This window comes from Panthera onca, chromosome C1 (assembly GCF_046562875.1).
Source record: "Panthera onca isolate mPanOnc1 chromosome C1, mPanOnc1 haplotype 2, whole genome shotgun sequence".
NCBI lineage: Eukaryota > Metazoa > Chordata > Mammalia > Carnivora > Felidae > Panthera > Panthera onca.
Genome location: NC_138346.1, coordinates 212,231,091 through 212,251,189, shown reverse-complemented (window position 1 = coordinate 212,251,189; position 20,099 = coordinate 212,231,091). Strand labels below are relative to the sequence as shown.

The 20,099-nt window shown below is 50.5% G+C and overlaps 1 protein-coding gene and 1 non-coding gene across 12 annotated transcripts in view; both read left to right on the top strand.

Moving 5' to 3' along the window:
* VPS13D (vacuolar protein sorting 13 homolog D) overlaps nucleotides 1–13,961 on the top strand; it is a 257,776-nt gene extending 243,815 nt beyond the window's left edge. For all 11 annotated transcript variants that reach the window (XM_078452393.2, XM_078452389.2, XM_078452388.2 and 8 more), the window contains 2 exons: nucleotides 9,160–9,400; nucleotides 11,035–13,961. In XM_078452393.2, coding sequence (XP_078308519.2) covers nucleotides 9,160–9,400; nucleotides 11,035–11,166 — 373 coding nt within the window. In that variant the 3' untranslated portion in view covers nucleotides 11,167–13,961. The remainder of the gene's footprint in view (nucleotides 1–9,159; nucleotides 9,401–11,034) is intronic.
* Nucleotides 9,602–9,739, top strand: LOC132674130 (small nucleolar RNA ACA59). The gene has a single exon (XR_009608438.3). It is a non-coding gene; the product is annotated as a small nucleolar RNA ACA59 (small nucleolar RNA).
* Nucleotides 13,962–20,099: the final 6,138 nt, after the last annotated feature.

The following is a 20,099-nucleotide window of genomic DNA, read 5'->3' as shown; positions in this document are numbered from 1 at the left end:
AAGCAGAGGTTAATTCAGGATAGGCTTCATTGTCATTGTTAGAGACAGCGTTAAGCTGACCTCATCTCATATTTTTATAGCAGTATTTGAATGGAGACATCAAAAACCAAGTCCAGAATTCATCTGTTGCTTGCTGGGTAGCGTGGCATCTTCCCGGATGCGTTTTGGGTAACTCAGGCCCCCTGCAGTGTTACTGGAAGGTCTCTTGATGAGACATGATACTGTTTCGGCTCAGGCTGCCATAAAAAGTACCATAGTTAGGGTGACTGAAAAAACAGAAATTTATTTTCTCACAGTTCTGGAGGTGCACCTGCCAGTTTGGTTCCTGGTGGAAGCTCTCTTCCAGCCTTGCAGGTGGACACTTTCTGTCTGAGAACATGCAAGGGCAAGAACTCTGGTGTCTCTTATAAGGACACTAGTCCTGTAGGATCAGGGCCCTGCCCTTAAGACGTCATTTAACCTTAATCACTTCCATTACTTCCTTCCTCCAAACAGGGCCTTGGCATAAGGCTAATGCAGGGACACCGTTCCGTCCACAGCATGCTTCTTGAATCTGTTTTGCTCTTTTAGTCTAGCCCTGGCTCTGGTCACCATTGCAATACCCAGAATCCCCAGGCAGCTTCACTCCAGGGGGGACTTTCTATTCCTGCTTCCTCGGGGGAGGATTTGGTGCCACAGCTGCCCTTTATACACCTTTGCTGTTGGAACTCTTGGATCAGAGGCCCAGAGAGTCATTCCTCAGGTCTAGCAGGGCATGGTTCAGAGGCGGCTAGAAGGGCAGCCCCAGGAGCCCTGGGATTTTCGTTTTAATAGGCACTCAATAAATATTTGTTGAATGAATGATAGCCGGATAGCTGCAGTATGGCATTATATTAATACACGTTCACTTTTCCATCTTTTGGAGGTTTTCTGGTCAAAGGTTGAGATTATAAATTATTGTACGTTGTGCTTTTCATTTCCTCCCCCACTCGCCGCTATTCAATTCAAACCATCTCGGTCCTTGTAAAGTTCATTTTCAGTAGAATGGCATGTGCCAAAAACACAAGGGAGAGATGGTGTAGGACAGCTAACGTAGGATCGTTCCCGGTGAGATACACGCACATTGAAAACAGAGCCACGTAAAGCTGGAAACTGGAATCAAACTGAAGTCAGTAAAATAGATTTCGTGAAACCCTTGAAATTTATACGAGCTGGGAAAAGATATTGGCATGAATGAATTTTGACTCTAAAGATGAAAACCATGTGTCACTACCCAAGTTTGTGGGTTAAATCTCGCCAGTGAATGTTGAAGAAAGCACGTGACCATGGCCTTCCTCGGCATACAAGGAAGAAGCCATCGGGGAACCCGGCAAATATTTCTCTGAAGTATTCTCGGTTGTCAGGCTGGGTCTTCATGGTGACGTGAACATTAGAATCATCACTTTGCAAGAAAGGAGTATTCAAGAAACACACACAACTGCCAAATTATACCTCTGACTTTTATCCTAGACTTGTAATTAAAAACATATTTAAAGACCTAATTATTTGCATATTTTCCTTCAGAGTTAACCCCTTAAAAGGGTCTTTAATACCTTGCTCTACTGTTCTAACTAAATGTTTCCACATTTTTTTCCAGTTAGACTCACTGTTTCACTTCTGGAAAATGTTGTGTAATTACTTCCTGATGTAGTGAAAACCCCACAAAGTCCCCAGTGCCATGGGCACTTCAACTGTGTTCTCCCAGATCAAGTTTCATTTAATTTTTTTATTTTATTTCATTAATTAGTATTAACAAGATAGTTACTGACATACGATTTAAGGTCTGGCCGGCTAAAAAGGCTTTGGTTTTTGGAAGAATCCACTGCTTCTCTGGTATGCTACAGAATTATCATTGCTTCCCATCCTTTGCAGTTTTGGTTTTGAAATAGGATCCTGGGTTAAGATGATGTTAAAGTAAAATTTGTCCAATCTGATTAAATTATTTTTTCCTTGTAACTAGTGTCTCATCTGTAGCCAGGGATCTCATTTTCATTTAAGAAAGAAGAAGAAAAAGAAAGGAAAACAAGTCCCTACTTTATTTCTACAACTTTATCACAAAGTGACCCACCAGCATTGTAAGCCTTAGGGTGGCTCTTACCTTTTAAGAAAAGGTTCCCATGAGCAACCCACATGACCTAAGAAACTGCTCTGATCTACTGTTTCCTGGAGTTTGACCACTGGATTGTATTTTTTATTTTATTATTTAAAAAAAATTTTTTTTAACATTTATTCATTTTTTGAGAGACAGAGAGCCAGCACAAGCAAGGGAAGGGCAGAGAGAGGGGGAGACACACAATCCAAAGCAGGCAGCCCGACGCAACGAACCGTGAGATCATGACCTGAGCCAAAGTCGGACGCTTAACCAACTGAGCCACCCAGGTGCCCCATGGATTGTATTTTTTAAATGTTGTTTCAGACAATAACATTTATGAGGTTTTTATTTTAGTACAGAGAAGTATAAAAAAAAGAAAAGAAAAATAGCCTATTAGCCCAGCAGCCAAATAAGCTCTTTCTCTGTTTGATGAAAGGAATTCGTGCACATGGTCAGCACATTCAAGTACAAAAAGAAATAAAAACAAAAATAAAATTTTCCTTTCTTGCCCTCCATGTAAACATACTTGTGTATGGCATTTTGGATCTTGTCTTTCTTGACAAATTGCAGATGAGACAGAAATCAGAATTTATTTTTTTTAGAGCACAGATTATGGTGTTGATTCTAACAGCATTGAATCACAAATATAAGCCTTATGGTAACATATATAGTCTCAAAACAAAAACAAAAGACGAGTCCTTTTGAGGAATGGGCTAAAGCTCGTTAGCTTTCATTTTCTAAACCTGGAAATACTCTGTCAATAACCATAGACACTTAGGGAATTGGACATTCTTGGATATGCCCCTGAATTAAAACTCATTTGACAGATTAGCCAGCCGTGCCGATAAAAATGAATGGCTTGACTAAATCTTTAGTAAATTAGATCAAGAGTTCTAAGAGAGTTTTTTTTAACTTGACTACTGGGTAGAATATATCCAACATACAAAGTTGCCTGTGCTCTGACAAACTCCTGAGGACCTTACAATGTGAATTCTCTGTCAGTTTCTAAGACTACCTAAGGCATAAATGTATCGAATGCTAGTATGTGCCAGGAAGAGTAAGAAATGTGCTTTTTCCTTGCAGAGTTTGCAGTCTTGCAGGGGAAGCAGACAGGATTACCAACTATCTGTAACATATGATTGCTTTTAAAATAGAAGCGTGAGCCATGTGTTATGAGGCCTCAAGGGGAAGTGATTAATTTATTCTCGGAGAGCCCGGGGAAGGCTGTGGACAGTTGGCCTGGTCCTGCAGGATGAGGAGAACGTGCCCAGGGGAGAAGAGAGAAGGGCCCGTATACAGAGAAGGGTGCCGGGCACAGGCACAGACGGTGGCTGAGCTACTGGCATTTCTGGAGGTTTGGGGCTCACCAGGTGTGGTGGCAGCACCCATGTGGGAAGGTGGCTCACAGCCCAGAGCCTAAGAGCCACAGCGAGTTCACCTGTCCTATAGGCGGTGGTGAGGTTTTTGAAGACGATCCCACTCAGAATTACATATTAAGGACGGAACCTTGCCGGCAGCAGAGAAATGGATCAGAGTCAGATGAGACAGGAGGGCAGGGCAGTGGCGGGGGCGAGGGGTGGGAGGGCGGCCAGCGGCGCCCTGGACATAAGTGGCCCGGTGAACGGTGGAGGCACCTCTCTCTCGCTCCGGTGGCAGCGAAAAGGATTGGGGAGGACGGAGTCGAGGGTATCTGGGGAGAGGGCATCAGCGTAATTCACAGTCCTGCTGGCTAAATACAGATTCGGAGTGAGGAGGGGGTGAAAGTGACCCCCAAGCCTCTTGCCCATTTGGCTGTACCAAGATACCGGCCAGCGAGCGTGACAGGCGGGGGCAGGGAGGGGGGTGGAGGAGAAGGAGCAGCCTGGCTGAGCACATCCTGAGTGTGAGGATGTGTGGGATGCATTTGTGTGGAAAACCAGGCTCAGACACAGATTTGGGGGTCACGGATGGACTCAGAGGGGTGACACATTTGGGGGGTGGTATTCTAGGAGCGCTTTTGCAGTAAGATGACTCAGAACTTTTCCATTTTGAAATGACTCCAAAATTGAGTAGAATATGGATATACAAATAGAGTTAATAAGGCAAAAAACAAAAAGTGGGAGGAAAACAAAGAAATCAACTTGAAGAGGCGGGGTGAAGCAGTTACTTGGCAGATTGCTCTCTCCCCAAGGACCAGTTAGTTGGTCCTGAACCTGTTTTCCATGTGGCTGCTGAGAAGGGCACTCATTTCTCCAGCCTGCTGACGTGAGGGTCTGGGGACTTGTAAGGCCCTCCCCCTCCGTCAGGGTCACTTAGCGTCTGTCTCAACGGAAGAAGGAAATTGCGGTGGCCGCCATCAACGGAGCACCTCTTCCGTGCAGAGGCGACGGGCAGGGCCGGCTGGTCGCATGTCAGCTGCGCGACTTGGAGAGGGCATCGCTACCTACCGCCAAGCGAGAGACCGCAGCTAACGTTGGTGATGCCGTTGGTGGCCGAGAGTGCCCGAGAGTGCCCCCGTGGTGTTCGTGGTTGGGGGATGTTGTTAGCAAGAGTGGGTTTTCCTTCTGTGGCATCGGACCTTGCCAGAGTGACCCACTGTCAGCACCTGTCACCTCGGAGAATGATGTAAGCCATGTGCCCCAGCCTTTCTGAAGAAACTTTCTGACCTTGATCCCAAGGTCGAAGTCCCCTCTTTCTCCCCTTAATTTTTTTTTTTTTTAACATGTATACATTTTTGAGAGAGACAGAGACAGAGAGACAGAGCATGAATGGGGGAGGAGCAGAGAAAGAGCGAGTACAGAATCCGAAGCGGGCTCCAGGCTCCGAGCTGTTGGCACAGAGCCTGACGTGGGGCTCGAACTCACGGACCACGAGATCATGACCTGAGCCGAAGTCGGCCACTTAACCGACTGAGCCACCCAGGCGCCCCGCCCCCCTTTCTCCCCTTAAAGGATGATGAAAAGTAAAACTTTTACCTAAAGTCTAAAAATCTTATTTTTTATAGAAGCAGTTGTAGTGTCTGTACCAACCTAAAATGTATCACCAGGGCGCTGGGTGACTTCCCTAGTTCCCTCCATATTTGAAGGGTAGAGCTTATCCAGATGCTTTGTGTTTCAGGCCACAATTTTTTTCATCCTCCCTCCCTGTGGGTTCTTACTAGGTCAAAGGCTGGAAGGATGTGCTCAGGATCAGCCTGAGACCACACTGGCTTTCTTCCTGTGTCATCCCCTGAGGTTTCACAATCGTCCCTCATTTATGGGTCAGAAGCAGCCCCGTGTGAAACACAGTTGTTCCAGAAAGACAAGTGGGAAGCCAGGGGTCTGGACTGGGCTCCAGGGCAACAGTAGCTGCTGCCGCTCTGTGAGCAAAACCCCGAGCCTCTCAAGTGGAGCCCACGAAAGCCTGTGGAGAGAAGCTTCTGCAGGAGGATGGCCAGGAGGGGAGGGAAGCACCATGGCTCTGGAGAAGAACGGGACAGAGGAAAGTGCCTTTAGCAGAAGGAAAGCTGCCTCGGCCAACTGCTCCGATCACCCTGAGCTGTGGGTCCCCTCACAGATGAAATGCTTGGGATCTGTCTCCACAACAGGAGACCCCTAGTCTAGAGCCCAGTTTTAATTATTCTTCGGTGTGATTTCCAGATTTTGTAACAAAAAGAAAGATGACCAACAGGAAACCCCGAGTCTTGGTGGTTGGTTGTAGGAGCACTAGGGAAGCGTCAGGGGGGAAACAGAGGGCAGAGCTTTGCAAAGTCAGTCTCTGGGTTCTTGTTCCAACCATCGTTGGGGACTTGGCACCCCAGCCGTGGCTTCACGGTCTCCCTTCCTCCTGCTCTCCATTGTACCATTGACTCTGATCTGCTTTTGATTTGAAAAGACTTTAGAAGAGTTCATGGAGGGATGCCTGGGTGGCTCAGTCAGTTAAGTGTCTGACTCCTGATTTTGGCCCAGGTCATGATGGGATCGAGCCCCACATCGGGCTCCTCACTGAGCATGGGACCTGCTTGGGATTCTCTCTCCCTATCTCTCTGCCCCCCCCCCCCAAATAAATAAAGAAGAAGAAGAAAAAGAAGTTCCCGTAAATGTCCAGAAAGTGTTTCTAATGCGTGGTGGCTTCAGGGCACGAAGGGAGCCCCTGGTCACAGAACAGAGGTCTATCACGTTCACAAAGCTGTTGCTCTCCCCTCACATTTCTGTGTGGCCGTGAATTCTTTAGACGTTCCTAGCAGGTAGTATCCCCTCTGTCGTCAGATGAAGGAACTGACCCAGAAGGACAGCAGCTGGGCTGCTCAGGGTCGCCAGGCCTGGCAGCGTCTCCCTGCCCTCGCGGCCTGTGTTTCCGCCTCTGTGCGAAGATGCCTCGGGAGAGCACCCGAGCTCAGGGCCTCGCTTCCTCCCAAAGCAGTCCTGGCCTGACTGAGGACTTGTGCCCTCTGTGGCATCTTGGAAGGAAGTCTATTTTAAAGCCTCTAAAAGTGTTCCAGTATGGAAAGTGCACTAATAATTCAGCCACCCTGGCCCCGGTGTGAGAGCAGCTGCCCGGATGGAAAGGCCTTGGCTCTTTCTAGAGGCTGTGCCTAAATGTCAGCTACAGCAGGTGCCAAACGAGTGAGACTGGGGGCAAGGACCAGAGGAAAGGAAATAAACTCAGTTGAAATATTTTTTTTTTTTTAACGTTTGTTTAGTTTTGAAAGACAGCATGAACAGGGAAGGGGCAGGGAGAGAGGGAGAATCCGAAGCAGCTCCAGGCTCTGAGCCGTCAGGACAGAGCCCGGCGCGGGGCTCAAACCCATGAACCTCAAGATCATGACCTGAGCTGAAGTCCAACGCTCAACCAACTGAGCCACCCAGGCGCCCTATCAGTTGAATTTTTAATGCACATTCCTGCTCTCATCCCAACTGAGGTGGCCAAGTTTGGGGTCTCTTGAGAGCCCATTGCCTGCCCAGCCCACCCGTGCTCAGAAACCTTATAAGCTGATCTGGGTTTTCATGCTAGTTGCGCGGCAAGTTCTGGCCCTGCGGTGCTTCCTCTCTGTCAGGATGCTTTTTTCATTTCTCTCTCTGTCTCTCTCTCTCTGTTTCCTCTTTTCTTTCCCCAGATGACCTATTTTATTTTTTTACTTTTGAGAGAGAGAGAGAGAGAGAGAGAGAGAGAGAGAGAGCGCACGCAAGTTGGAGAGGGGCGGAGACAGAGGGGGACAGAGGATCCGAAGCTGGCTCTGCGCTGACAGCAGCGACCCCAGCACGGGGCTCAAACTCACGAACCTCGAGATTATGACCCGAGCCGAAGTCAGACTCAACCGACCGAGTCACCCAGGCGCCCCGGGACAAGCTATTTTAGATTCTGTTTAGTTCGATGAAGTGATAATGCTGTCCCCCTAATACTGTCAGAACCTGGAATGTGGGAAATTCTGTGCTAAGTGGCCTGGACACCAAAAGCTGCAGGGTACTTCTAATTTTGGCATCGAGACTTTACAAGTCTGCATTCTTGCATTGCCACCCAGTTAGAATAGAACAATAAACCCCAATTTTTGTCATGCAAGGCTGTAATTAAAGTGGCAACTGGAACAGGCAGATACTTACTGAGCGTGTAGGGGGTGGCTCTCTCGGTGGGGGTGGGCTCCTGGGGAGACGTGGGGGCGTAGGAGGCAGACCCCACTCTTACCTCAGTGTAGAGAGCCGAGGGTTTGGCAGTGCTTCTGAAGGTAAAAGCAGCTAGGTATTCAGAAGCGGGGGCAGGACTGGAGGATTCCAGGCAAGCTTCATGGAGGAGTTGGAACTGGGAAATCGTCAGGTGGGAAGACTTTCGATAGGTTGTGCTCTGGAAGGGTGGGGGGGGGGGGGGTCTCTAAGCCTGCAGGCGAGCGGGTGCCCAGCACATGCTTGGGTCTGAAAGGAGACGGGCCCGTGCCCCAGCAGCCCATGCCCGGGCCTCCGTGACCGCAGAGAAACAAAGCCATCCTGGGACCCCAGTCCCCAAGCAGCTCCGGGGAGAGCCTCCCTCGGCCCAGCGACCGCAGTTTGGAAATTCCTCTCAGGACATCAAGTCCCAGGGGGCCAGAGCTTGACAGCCAGCCTGTCGTCAGCTCTTAGTATTCTTGCCGTCATCTGGTCTCTTTTGCTGTCCCTCGATGTCGCCGCCCCATTGTGGAAGGCTGTCACAAGATGCCACAGAGGCAGCCAGGCCCCGGAGAGCTGCCGCGGCGGTTTCCAAGGGTCACTGCCCTTCATTCAGGAGCTGAGCTGAAAGGTTTGACGTGCATAAATTTCCACTTTAAATCTGTGAGCTCCATGGAGGAAGGGGAATGAGATTCCCCGCCCCCCCCCCCCCCCAAGTGGCCCTACAGCCCCTGCAAGTAAGGACTGGAAGTTAGTCAAATCGGGATTGTAGCTTTCCTTCAGAAAGCACTTTCCAATTTATTAGAGTTTTCTGAACACGCGGTGGTATTCTCCCGGGTTCCCCGTCGCCGAAGCGTGGAGCGGAGGCCGGGCTGGGCCGCCTCGTTGGAACCGTGACGAGGAGGGACCGGGGTGCACGTGTGCGAATGCTGGAGGCGTCGTGCCGCCTTCTCGCAGCAGCCTGTCTGGGAAACCTCGTTAATTCTGCCCTCCCCCTGCGTCCCCACCACCCCGCCCGTGTGAACGTTGTCAGCGGCCACTTCAGTGGGTATCGAACGGCATTATATTTTCTCCCTCTGTTCTGCCCAGCGAGGCCCGGTTCCATTTCCTCTGGGCCTCAAACTCCCTAAAAACTCTCGCTGAAAAAGAAACCCCGCACAGCGCAATTCCAGGTATAAAATTGTACTGCTGGTCGTCGTCCCGAGCTACTTGGATCCAGCACCCCGTGTACGGGGCCATGTGCCATACGGGCCCGGGAGGTCGCTGGCCCCTTTAGTCCAGATTTACAGATGAGGGGACGGAGGCTCAAGGGGTAGTAAACGTGAGGGAGCCTGGTCGGGAGCCCACACACCAGGCCTCCTCCCCTTCCTTCGGCTCGGTGACCGGGAGCGGCCCGGCGCCGTGGGTCGAGGCCACGCTCGGTGTGCCCTTCTGACCCTTCCCCCTCTCCCACAGCTTCATAGCCGTGGAGAACATCGACAGCTACTGTGTGCTCATCTCCTCCAAAGCCGTTTACTTCCTGAAAAGTGGGGACTATGTGGATCGAGAGGCCGTCTTCCTGGAAGTCAAATACGACGATCTCTACCACTGCCTCGTCTCCAAGGACCACGGGAAGGTGTATGTGCAGGTGACCAAGAAGGCAGTGAACTCAAGCAGTGGAGTGTCCATCCCTGGCCCTTCCCACCAGAAGCCCATGGTGAGTACCCACCTGGCCTGTCTCCTTCGTGCTGCCCCCCCCCCCCCGAATTGGCCTATTCCGCGGCTGAGAGACAGAAAGGGCCCCCGATCGCCTCTGCCCTGCTTACGCTTTTCAACAGGGATTCACTTTAGGTTTACGCTGGGCGGTTACTAATCCCCAGGGGTACCGCTTCTCAGTCCTGCATACAGAAGGAGCTCAGGGTGTGCGTTAACTGGGGTGACGCTGCCCTCCCAGCTCTACCAGTGACGACCCCACCAGTTCCTGGGCACTTGTGCCTCCACTGCCCGTCGGTACAGCACAGACAGCCATGCCAGCTCTAGTTAGTGGGGGGGACCTAACGACGTGATACGTGGCGGGGGGGGTTATCCCTAAAATGCGACTCTTCGGTGCACTGAACCTAAGGTCTTAGAGCACACACTGGCTCCTCTGTCGTTCCTCCTCTATAACAATTGCAAACTTTCCTCTTCTGCACAAAGAAGCAGTATCTAGCGTAGCGAAGGCCCTTCCCCGGAATAAACTCAAAATAAGTATTTGTGAATAAAATGGATACGTTGCCTCCAAAGGGTACAAGGTACTGTCACGGCAGGACTTGCATTTGAAAGCTATTAGTATTTAATAACGTTCCTATTAATAACCAGCATCCATTAAGGATGTGCCCTGGGCCAGGCTGGATACTAAGTACTTCCTGAGGGTCACGTGCTGTTGTGCGGCCGTCTTTCCCACTTGACTGGTAAGGAGGCTTGGTGAGGGCAAGTGCCTTGCGCGAGGTTATATGGCCAGCGCTGGAAGGAACTGGGGCTTCAAACCCAGGTAGTAGGACTCCAGAGCTGGCAGTCTAGACCACTTTGTTTGCCGCTTCCGCTCGGAGAGACCTGTTGGCTCAGCCGAAGCGCGTGTGAGGAGACCCGCCATCTCCATGGTCTGACTTGGTGGCTTTTCGTGAAACCCAGGTGTTCGTCATGCTCACTTTTCACCCGGCGTGCCGCGCTTTTCAAAGCTGCTCTTGAGAATGATGTGCCATTCAAAATGGCCCTGCTTCTTATCCCCGGCTCTTTCTACAGATCAGAAACCACAACCAACCTCGCTGGGCCTCTCTCCTCAGCCTCCCCTTGACCTTCCCCTGCTCAGGAATGCACTTGGGTTTGGCTTGGCTTGTGCAGCCTCCCCTGGGGTCATCGGCTTAAGCCAGGGCTGGTAGATTCACAGAGTTCACACCCAGAAGTTGAGTATTTCCACAAGTTCCTTTCTGTGATGGGGAGCCTTGCCCAGCTACACTTCTCTCCTTTCAAAGCAACTGAGCAACTCAGCATTCCTGATAGGAAAGGCCTCGAGACGTTAGTTTGAGGATTCTTCTTCCCTCTTTGACTGGCACCAGACATTAGAGGTGAACCCCCTCGGTGCAGCCCTTTCTTCTTGCTCTCGGTCTTGCCTCAGCAGACCCCTGTCTCCTCAGAGCTGAGGCTCGCTGGCTCTCGGTTAGAGGGCATCCCAAATGTCAGATAACTGTGGCTTGGCTACCCCGTCACCTGGGACGTATGTCAAAGACGCGGATTCCAGGAATCTGCCTGCGTCCTGTGATTCGTTTGGCCTCCACCTCGGGGGCAGGTCACTCATTCTGTTCTGCTCTCCAGGTCCACGTGAAATCGGAGGGCCTTGCCGTCAAGTTGTCACAAGAGATAAACTATGCAAAGAGCCTTTACTATGAGCAGCAACTTATGTTAAGACTCACTGAAAATCAAGAGCGGTTGGAGCTGGACTCCTGAAAAATCCCAGCTGCCAGAGAGACGCTCGCAGACACAAGCCCCAAGTCAATCGGGAGGAAAGGCCCAAAGGCTTGGCCTAAATCAGAGGCAAAACCGGAAAAAGGTTGGGGGGGGGGGGGGCTGTCAAGGAACGAGGGGACGATACGAACGGAAACCGTATTAATTCGTGGGTGGGTTGGGGGGTTCCTTTAGATTACGGGGAAGTAATTTTCAAAAGGTATTGGCTGAATGACGTTAAAAAAAAAAAATGTACTGAGATGAATCTAATTTTTAGATTGCCCTGTATTTTGTTAACATGTATATATGTACAACTGTGTGTTTGTAAATATGCAGGAGCGTTTCTGAGCAGGGCCTGTGACGTGTGTAAAGGTTTGTTAGCTGTAAAGTAATATAAAGTTATATTGGATCTTCTATTGTACTAATTCTACATGTGTAATTCAGGGTACTCGCTACAAAAAAGGCATTCTTGAAAGGTGAAGAATGTTCCATGTTAGCTATGGAAACCAGAGTATTTGCAGGAAGAGGACGGAGGGGGGATGGGCGGCCTCGAGGCTGGAGCGGGAGGGCAGCCCCCAAAGGAGGTGGCTCAGAAACCAACCCGTCTTTTATTTATTTCCCACCTCCCCCCCCCCCCCCTTTTAAGAGTAGTTCCTAGATTATCACAGATTCTTTTCCCTCCATCTGTCTGTTTGGCTTTGTCCTGACTAGTCTTGCACACACACACACACACCAGCATTGTAAGTCTGTCTTGGGATGTTGTCAGAGAGGATCAGTTTGAAACACCGGTAGGCTCTGTTGATTTCGAAGGGGAAAAAAAAAATCTCACACAACTGTTGGTTTTAACAAATCAGAAATCCACAGATCTATCAGAAGTCCACAGTTAAGAATGCCCTCCTTTCCTTTCGGAACAACAACAAGGAGAAAGTCCTAGAACTCTTTTTCTCTTTTGATAAAGCCACAGGCAAGCACCACAGCCGCCCAGCCCTGGGCTCAGTGATGGCAACACTGGGACGAGAAGGGAGAGGGAGAGAGTCTCAGAAAAGGGAATGAAATCCGAGTATTAAAAAGCTGTTTTGCAAGTTCTTCGTGGAACCAAGATTTGGCTAAAACATCTCTTGTCCTCGGTGTTAAATTCCAGCCAGTAGCAAGGCCTGGTATGAGTGCCCTCTTCTGCCTGGGTCTTGTTCTTGTTGGAATAAACAGGTTGCGAGCGGGAGCTCACTCTAGAATGAATGACTAGCCTTGTGATTTTAACGTTTTCATTTTGATAGAACTAATCGGTTTCAACAACCTCGTCCCATGTGGCGGAGATCGAAAATGACTCAGCGGATCAGCGGATGTGTGCAAGGTTTGGGTGTTTGTAACTCTTGACCCAAACCCTTCCAAGACTCACATGAAGCTGATCTGTCCATCTCACCATCCCTCCCCTCTGCGCACATGCGCGTGTGCGTGCGTGTTTTTAAAGAAGCAGGAAGGGAGCTTTAGCCCAAGTGCTCGAGAGCTCTAGCTAAGTGGGGTTTTCGAGGACCGCCTTGAACCCCAAGGTCTGTGTGGTCTTCGCCGACTCTAAGTTGGGGGGTTGCCGCGTTGAAGCTTAGCTCGCGAAGGGTTGGGGTGGGTTTGGGTTTGTCGTTTGTTGGCGTGTTTTGGGTTTTTTTTGCTGGGTGCCAGTCGTGACTGCGTCCCCTCACGCACAAGATCCCTAGCAGGGTGACCTGTGTCTTCCTCACCAGCCTCCTCCTCTGCGCCCCACAAGTCTGCCTTGTGATTTTTGTCGTCAGTGACCCACTGCCAGAGATCACCGTCCCTTAAAGGTGAAACTCTCAGAAGGGTTGATTGTTTGCCTCAGTGAGCCTTCTGTCGCTTTCTGGAATGAAGTCGGTGGAATTTCCTAAGACTGACGAGGGCGGCCTTGGGTCCCGTCCCCGCCCCCCCCCCCCCCAATGGCAGCTGTGACGCAGCCAGCCGGTGGAGGGCGCAACACTGCTTCCTGAGGGACCCAGGGAGGTGTTCGGATGCCCTCCTCTGGGCTCCTTTCTAACGTTAGCTCTAGAAACAGTCGCGCATCTTGGTGGGTCACGCGAGCCCTCGCTGCTGAAGGGGCCTGAGAAGAGGCTCCCGCTAGAGCTCCCTCACGCCAGCCACGGTGGGAAGGCTTCGGTGGGGCTCTGGACTTCGTTTCCTGCTTGGCCAGGAAAAAATTCAAAGCTCTGAAGGAAGCAGGCCCTGCCCCTGGCTCCTTGAATGCCCCATTTCTTTTTCAATTGGTGTTTAGCCCTTGATGTCTGAGACTTTGTTATGATAATTTCTACCGATTTTCATGCTGTCCCAAATACACAGTTTCTCTCTGAGGAAAGTAAAATAAATTGAATAAGGAGAAATTGGATAAGGAGAAATCAAAAGCCATCCTAATTCCCTGACCGGCATGGTTGGCAGACCCAGCAGGGCCCTGCGGCCAGTGCTGCTGCTCTGCCCCCCGGGGAGGGCTCCCCCGAGGGGCTCAGGCGGATCCCCTGCGCCCACCGACCGACCAGAGGGCAGGAAAGCAGACCTCTTAGCAGCCCCAGCTTGGTGGGTACTCACCTGGGTGTTCAGAAGGCTCTAGGGCCGCTGTGTTTTTAAGCATCATCTGTGCCTCAAAATACCATAGTAGCTGCTTGATAAAATCCTGGTTCTCCACTGTGTAAACATGATTCTGTACAATCACCCATCTGTTAAGACTCTTTCATCTGTTTCTCATATCAGAGTCGTTATTTTTCTTCCTGTGGAATAAAATGCTTTATCAACTTCCCAGACAGGTCGTTCTCTTCTGGTTTCTTGGTGTTGCGCAGATTCTAGAACCGGTGCCAGTGATCGATGCCAGACACATCCCGACGTTCACAGGAACACATAACCTGTCCCCTCGCTCCAGGGAAGCATGATCCTGGGGCAGATCCTCACCTTGAACATTATTTCACTTTCCAAGAGTAAGCCGCCCGTTCCGTGCTCCAAGCCCAGCTTTGTGCGGCCAGCCTCTCACCCCACCACTCAGGCGAGCAGCCTGGGCCCCGGCAGGGAGGAACTTCTCCTATTTGCTGAGAAGGGGAGACCCCAGGAGGAAGAGCTTTGGAGCTCACTTTGGACGTGTTAAGTTCAAGGTGCCTGCTTGATGCAGAAGGCAGTGGGGCCCACGAGTCTGGAGCTCAAAGAGGTGAGTCCAGGCCAGAGGCGCCCGATTGGGAATCATCAGCACACATATGACAAGAGGAGCCTGGATGAAATCCCCAAAGGAGTTGAGGGGGAGTAGCGAAGAAAAGAGGCCCCGGATCTGAGCCCTGGGGCTCCCCAAAGTCTAGAATTGAGACAGACGGAGGGGAAGAGCACAGGAGATGGCAGGACCATCCACAGACACAGACATGAAGCCAGGAGGGCGCAGGTCCTGGAAGCCGAGTCCAGAAAGGTTTCAGAAGGAGGGAGGCTATTAAATGCTGCTGATAAATCAGGTGGGTTGAGGACCGGCAACACTAGGTTTCCAGCATCGAGGTCACCGGAGCCTTCTAGAGCAGTCTGAGTAGCGCGGAGAGGGTAAGAGCCAGATTGCGCTGGAGTCAACAGGAAAGTGGGAGGGGGGGAAGCCGGAGACAGCGCACGTTGACAGCTCTGTGGAGTCAGCTGGCCGTGAACAGAAGGAGAGAAGTGGCTGGTACTTCGAGAAAGGGTGGGGGGCAATAATAAAGGAAGACAGTGAAAGGGGACAAGGGAGACTGGCCAGGAAGAGGGGTGGATGTGGTAGAAACTTCAGAAGATTCTCGTTCCCTCATTTCCGTTGCTTCTCTTTGGTCACATCAGCAGAGAGGTGATGGAGGTGGGGGGGTGGGGGGTGACGGAGACCTGGAGGAGGAAGGGAATATAAGACAGTCACTGAAGATCATGGGCAAGGCAGCAGACAGGGAAGTATGTGCAGCGGGTCAGCCAGGAAACATGGAGGGCCCGTTTGAGGTTGGGGATCATGCATTTAAGGGGAGACCAGGCAGCCTGGTTCTGATTTCCTCCAGCCACACTGAGCTGCACAATTCAGCGTGGAACGGGCAAAGAGTTGGATTAATTGAGAAGTGTCCCGTCCTGCCCATTCAGATGCCCCGGTCCCCGTTGCCCACGGGAGCTCAGTAAGAGTGAGCCTGTCAGAAGCCCATGTCAGACAGAAATCCGAGAACTCAAAAGAAGGGAGGGGCTACACTCTCCAAACCAAAGCACACACCCAAAGAAGGCGCCCTTCCAAGTGGGAGAGCTTCTGGGAGGTGTGGCTCATGTCCCCACATGCAGGACCGCACAACCTGAATCCTGCAGGGGCTCCAGGACAGGGGGACAGTGTTCGAAGACACGCCATCCGGGCCCTCTAGGCCTTGGAGACACTTGACACAAGAAGGGGGTGCGTGGGACATCGACCTTTCTCAATGGTGCCACGCCACCAGTGCACTGAGACCAGGTCCTAAGCAGTGGTTACTGATCCAAGCAGCTTTTTCTCTGGCCGGGGGATGGTTCGAGCAATCGGAGACACCGAAGAGAGAGAGCTCCTCGCTGCTGGATTGTCCTGCTGGAACTTTTCCAATTAGTTTAGATTTTCTTCATACAAACGCAAGCCAAAAATTCGAGTCCACGTATCTGTTACCATATGAAAGCAGGTAGTGCGGTATTATTTGTCCCTTTCTGCCCCCGCGTATCCCCCGCGGATACCGCGTGCACTGCCCATGTTCTCCCTGCGTGTGTGCACGGCTATATACACACGGGGAGACGTACTCACACGTGGTTTCCCGGCATTTGTTTCTATGCATATTGGAATCCTATATGCAACTTCTCAGCCTTCTCTCCAATGCTGCCGTTCTGTAATTGACTCAACTACTTCCGTGGTGACGGGGTCTCTCGCTTCGTTTTCCGTCCACCGCACCGTGCCTGCCCCCCCCCCCCCCCACCCCAGAGCAAGGCTCCGGTGAACATCCCCGTTTTTGTGCGGATGCACCACATTTCCACACGGTAGACCCCTCGGGGCCGGTTGCAGCTGGGGGTATAGACAAGATCGTTTTCAAAAAATGCTGCCGAGGTCCTACCATAGCATCTGCAGGATTGACCCGGCTGATGGGTACAGAGTAGGGTCCTGTCTTCAGTTTGCATTTCCCTAGCGCGAATTAGGCCATCTTCTCATCTGTACCGACTTGTTAGGAATGGCTGCTGAGTTACAGCAGTTGCCCTTTCAGCATCTAGCCTTAGCACCGGATTGTTTTTTTCTCCTCACCTCGTTCATGATGTTGATAGATTTCCTGATAGGTACCACCCTTACTCCCTAGAATAAGCCCCATTTGCTCAGAATGTGTTAATTTGTTATTGTTTTGATACATTTCCTGGCTCTGTTTGCTAATATTTTTGAGTCTTTGCATCTTTAAAGTGAGGGCTCCATAATGTTCTCCCTATCTGCAGCAGATTTTATCATTTAAATTTTGCCGCAGGGATGCCTGGGTAGATCAGTCAGTTGGGCATCCGACTCCTTATTTCGACTCAGGTCAGGATCCCAGGGTTGTAGGATCGAGCCCCACACTGAACACGGAGCCTGCTTAAGATGCTCTCTCAAGGGGCGCCCGGGTGACTCAGTCGGTTAAGTAGCCAACTTCGGCTCAGCTAGTGGGTTCGAACCCTACATCAGGCTCTGTGCTGACAGCTGGGAGCCTGGAGCCTGCTTCAGATTCTGTGTCTCCCTCTCTCTGCCCCTTCCCCACTTGCACGCACGCACTCTCTCTCGAAAAAAAAAATTAACATTGAAATAAAATTCTAAGATTCTTTCTTTCCCTCTGCCCCTCTCCCCTGCTCATGTGCTCCCTCTAAAATAAAAAAATAAATAAAAAAATAATTATCCTGCCTTCATAAAATGGGTTAGAGAGATGGCCACCATTTTCTATGGCTTGTGATACTTAAATTACATGACAGTTTCCTGTTCTAACGTTTTGAAGTTACATGGCAGGTTCTAGACTCTTCTCCAATGGCTCCCCTTCATCATCACACCCCCGTGCCTTCTGCTGATTGGAACGTTCAACGTCCATTTTGGTGGCAGGTTTGGTTTTTAAAATCCTCCGGGTCGTGTAGGGTTTTTAGTGTGTTGCCATAGAATTGCGTGTGTACCTCCTGAGCCTCTTTCCTATTCTTGATCTTGAATATTTGTTATTTACTGTTCTTTTCAAAGAACTGGTTTGGGGTTTCTCTTTGCTGTTTTGTTGATTATGTCTCTAATCTTATTTCCCCGACCTAGCTTGTTTTGATTTATTTTACTATTTTTTTTGCTTTATTTTATTAAAAAAAATTTTTTTTAACGTTTGTTTATTTTCGAGACAGAGCATGAATGGGGGAGGGGCAGAGAGAGGGGGAGACCCAGAATCCGAAGCAGGCTCCAGGCTCCAAGCTGTCAGCACAGAGCCCAACGTGGGGCTTGAACCCACAGACTGTGAGATCATGACCTGAGCCATCCGGGCGCCCCTCCTTTTTTGCTTTGTAAGATAAATACATTTTTTATTTTGTTTTGTGTCAACCTTTCTTTTTAAACAATGATGGCAGGTTTAGGTTATCGATTTTCTTCTGAATACAGTTTTGTTTATCTCAGGTTTTGCCATTAAGTGTTCTCTCTGTCGCTTTCTCTGTAGTTTTTGCTTGGACTTTAGATTTCTTCTTTGAGCTAAGAGCTACCTAGGAATATGCCATTTCTAAATATAAAAAAAAAAAAAAAAAAAAAAAAAAAACAACACTGTCCTTGCTAAATCAAATATTATTGGATTATAACCAGTAAGTATAACCTGAGCTTTTCTATATTAAAAAAAATTTTTGCTGCAGTTTTCTTTTTGTCCAAGTCCTTGATCAATTTTTATAAATGTTCCATAAACCTAGGAAACGAAAGTATACTCTCCCTTCAGGCCTGTAAAGATAGGTGCACACCGACAAACATACCTCCTTAGGTAGGTAGAAGTTTAAGTTCATAGACTATATTAACCAAACCCTGTATGGTCTTACTTATTTTTGTGTATGTCAGAGAGCTCTGACCCACATCTTCAAATGGCCAGAGGAGCGACTTCTAACTTACACCATACTCCCCTGGAAGGTGGCAAGTGCTGAAAGTAAACAAACAGAGGAAAGAAGAAGAAAACAGCAGCCTTAATTAGGCCGCCTCCAAGCAATCCAGTTGGAGCTTTGGAAGGATTTGGTGCTGGAACAATAATAGCCCTACACAGCTGTGTCCCTTCCCCTGGGAGCCGGGAGCCAGGCCACCCACTCGTCGCTCCAAGGAGCCCGCCCATGTCCTCCCACAGCCCCGGCCAGAGCAGCACGCCCAGTGTCAATAGTTCCCAGGGGGTAATAAAACTTCACACCTCCTGCTTATTCTGGGCTGCCTCAAAAACACGAAAAAGTCATGGGTACATTTTGCCTTGGAGGGAAGGTACGCATCTAGACCAAATTGACGCTTGGAAGCCCTGGGCTACTGAGCCCCGGAGGGAAGGGGGGTGGGGAGGTGCTGAGATCGACACCGGGACTTTAGGGGGTGGGGAGGGGAGTCCTGCCTCTGGCGTGCGTTTTCCTAAGACACTTAACTTCAGGGGTACACGGAGACTTCTGGGAAGTTTGGCCCAGCCTACAGAAAGGCAGCTCCGTTCTGTCTGGTGGTTTTTCTGCAGAACCACCCGTCCCTGTGTGTGCCCAGTGTGTGCCCTGTGCGTGCCCAGACAGCACAGCTCCCGACCTCTGCCCCTCCAACAACAGGGAGACACTGGCCACCCTTGTCACGAGGATCCGCCCGGGTCCAGGCTCCGTACTGGGTGCCGGGGATATGGGATGAGTAGGGGGACACTCTCACCGCCCTCCTGGGCTAGCGGACCTCAGGGTGGGGCACGGAAGACTTCACGGGGGAAGAGGCAGGTAGCCGGAGTCCAGAGGGCTGAGAACTAGGGGTGCAGAGGAAAGAGCGGTGCTCGTATGAAGTTCTGGACGTAGGAGCACATCTGAGGTCCAGGACCTCTGGACAGACTGGAGTGCAGTGAGCTGAAGCTGAAGAGAGGTGGCCGGGGGCCAGGCCACGCTGGACTTTGCAAACTATATGGGCAAAAGTTTTCAGCAGCAGATTTCACTGCAAAACTGGCATCTAAAAAAATACCTCTCTAGTGGGCCGGGGGTGGGGGCGGCGCCTGGGTGGCTCAGTCGGTTGAGCGTCCAACTCTTGATTTCTGCTCAGGTCATGATCCCAGGGTCTTGGGATCAAGCCCCATGTTGGGCTCTGCACTGAGCATGGAGCCTGCTTAAGATTCTCTCTCTCTCTCTCTCTCTCTCTCTCTCCCTGCCTCCCCCGCCCCTCTCTCTCAAAACCCTCTCTAAAAAATAGATTAATTAATGGGGTACCTGGGTGGCCCAGTCAGTGAAGCATCCGACTTCGGCTCAAGTCATGATTTCACGGCGAGTTCAAGCCCCGCGCCGGGCTCTGTGCTGACAGCTCAGAGCCTGGAGCCTGCTTCGGATTCCGTGTCTCCCTCTCTCTCTCTCTGTCCCTCCCCTGCTCACACTCTGTCTCTCAAAATTAAATGTTAAAAAATTTTTGTAAAAAATAGATTAATTAAAAAAAAAATGCTCTCAGGCTGCAGAATGGAGCCTGGATAGGAGGAGTCCAGAGTGGAAGACTGTTGCACTAGTCCAGGTAAGAAATGGTGGGGGCAGTGGAGGTAGAAGTGTATAGACAGGATAGACTTTTGAGGAAAAACAGCTAAGACGGAGGGATGGATCTAATGTAGAGGGTGAGGGGAAAAGAGGGGTCAAGGGTATTTCCTAGGTTTCCGGCCGGCCGGCCGAAGTAACCAGATAACCGGTGATGTGATTACCAAGATGGGGAAGTATTGTAAGAGCTGGCTGTTTGTGGCCGGTCCATTTACTGACTC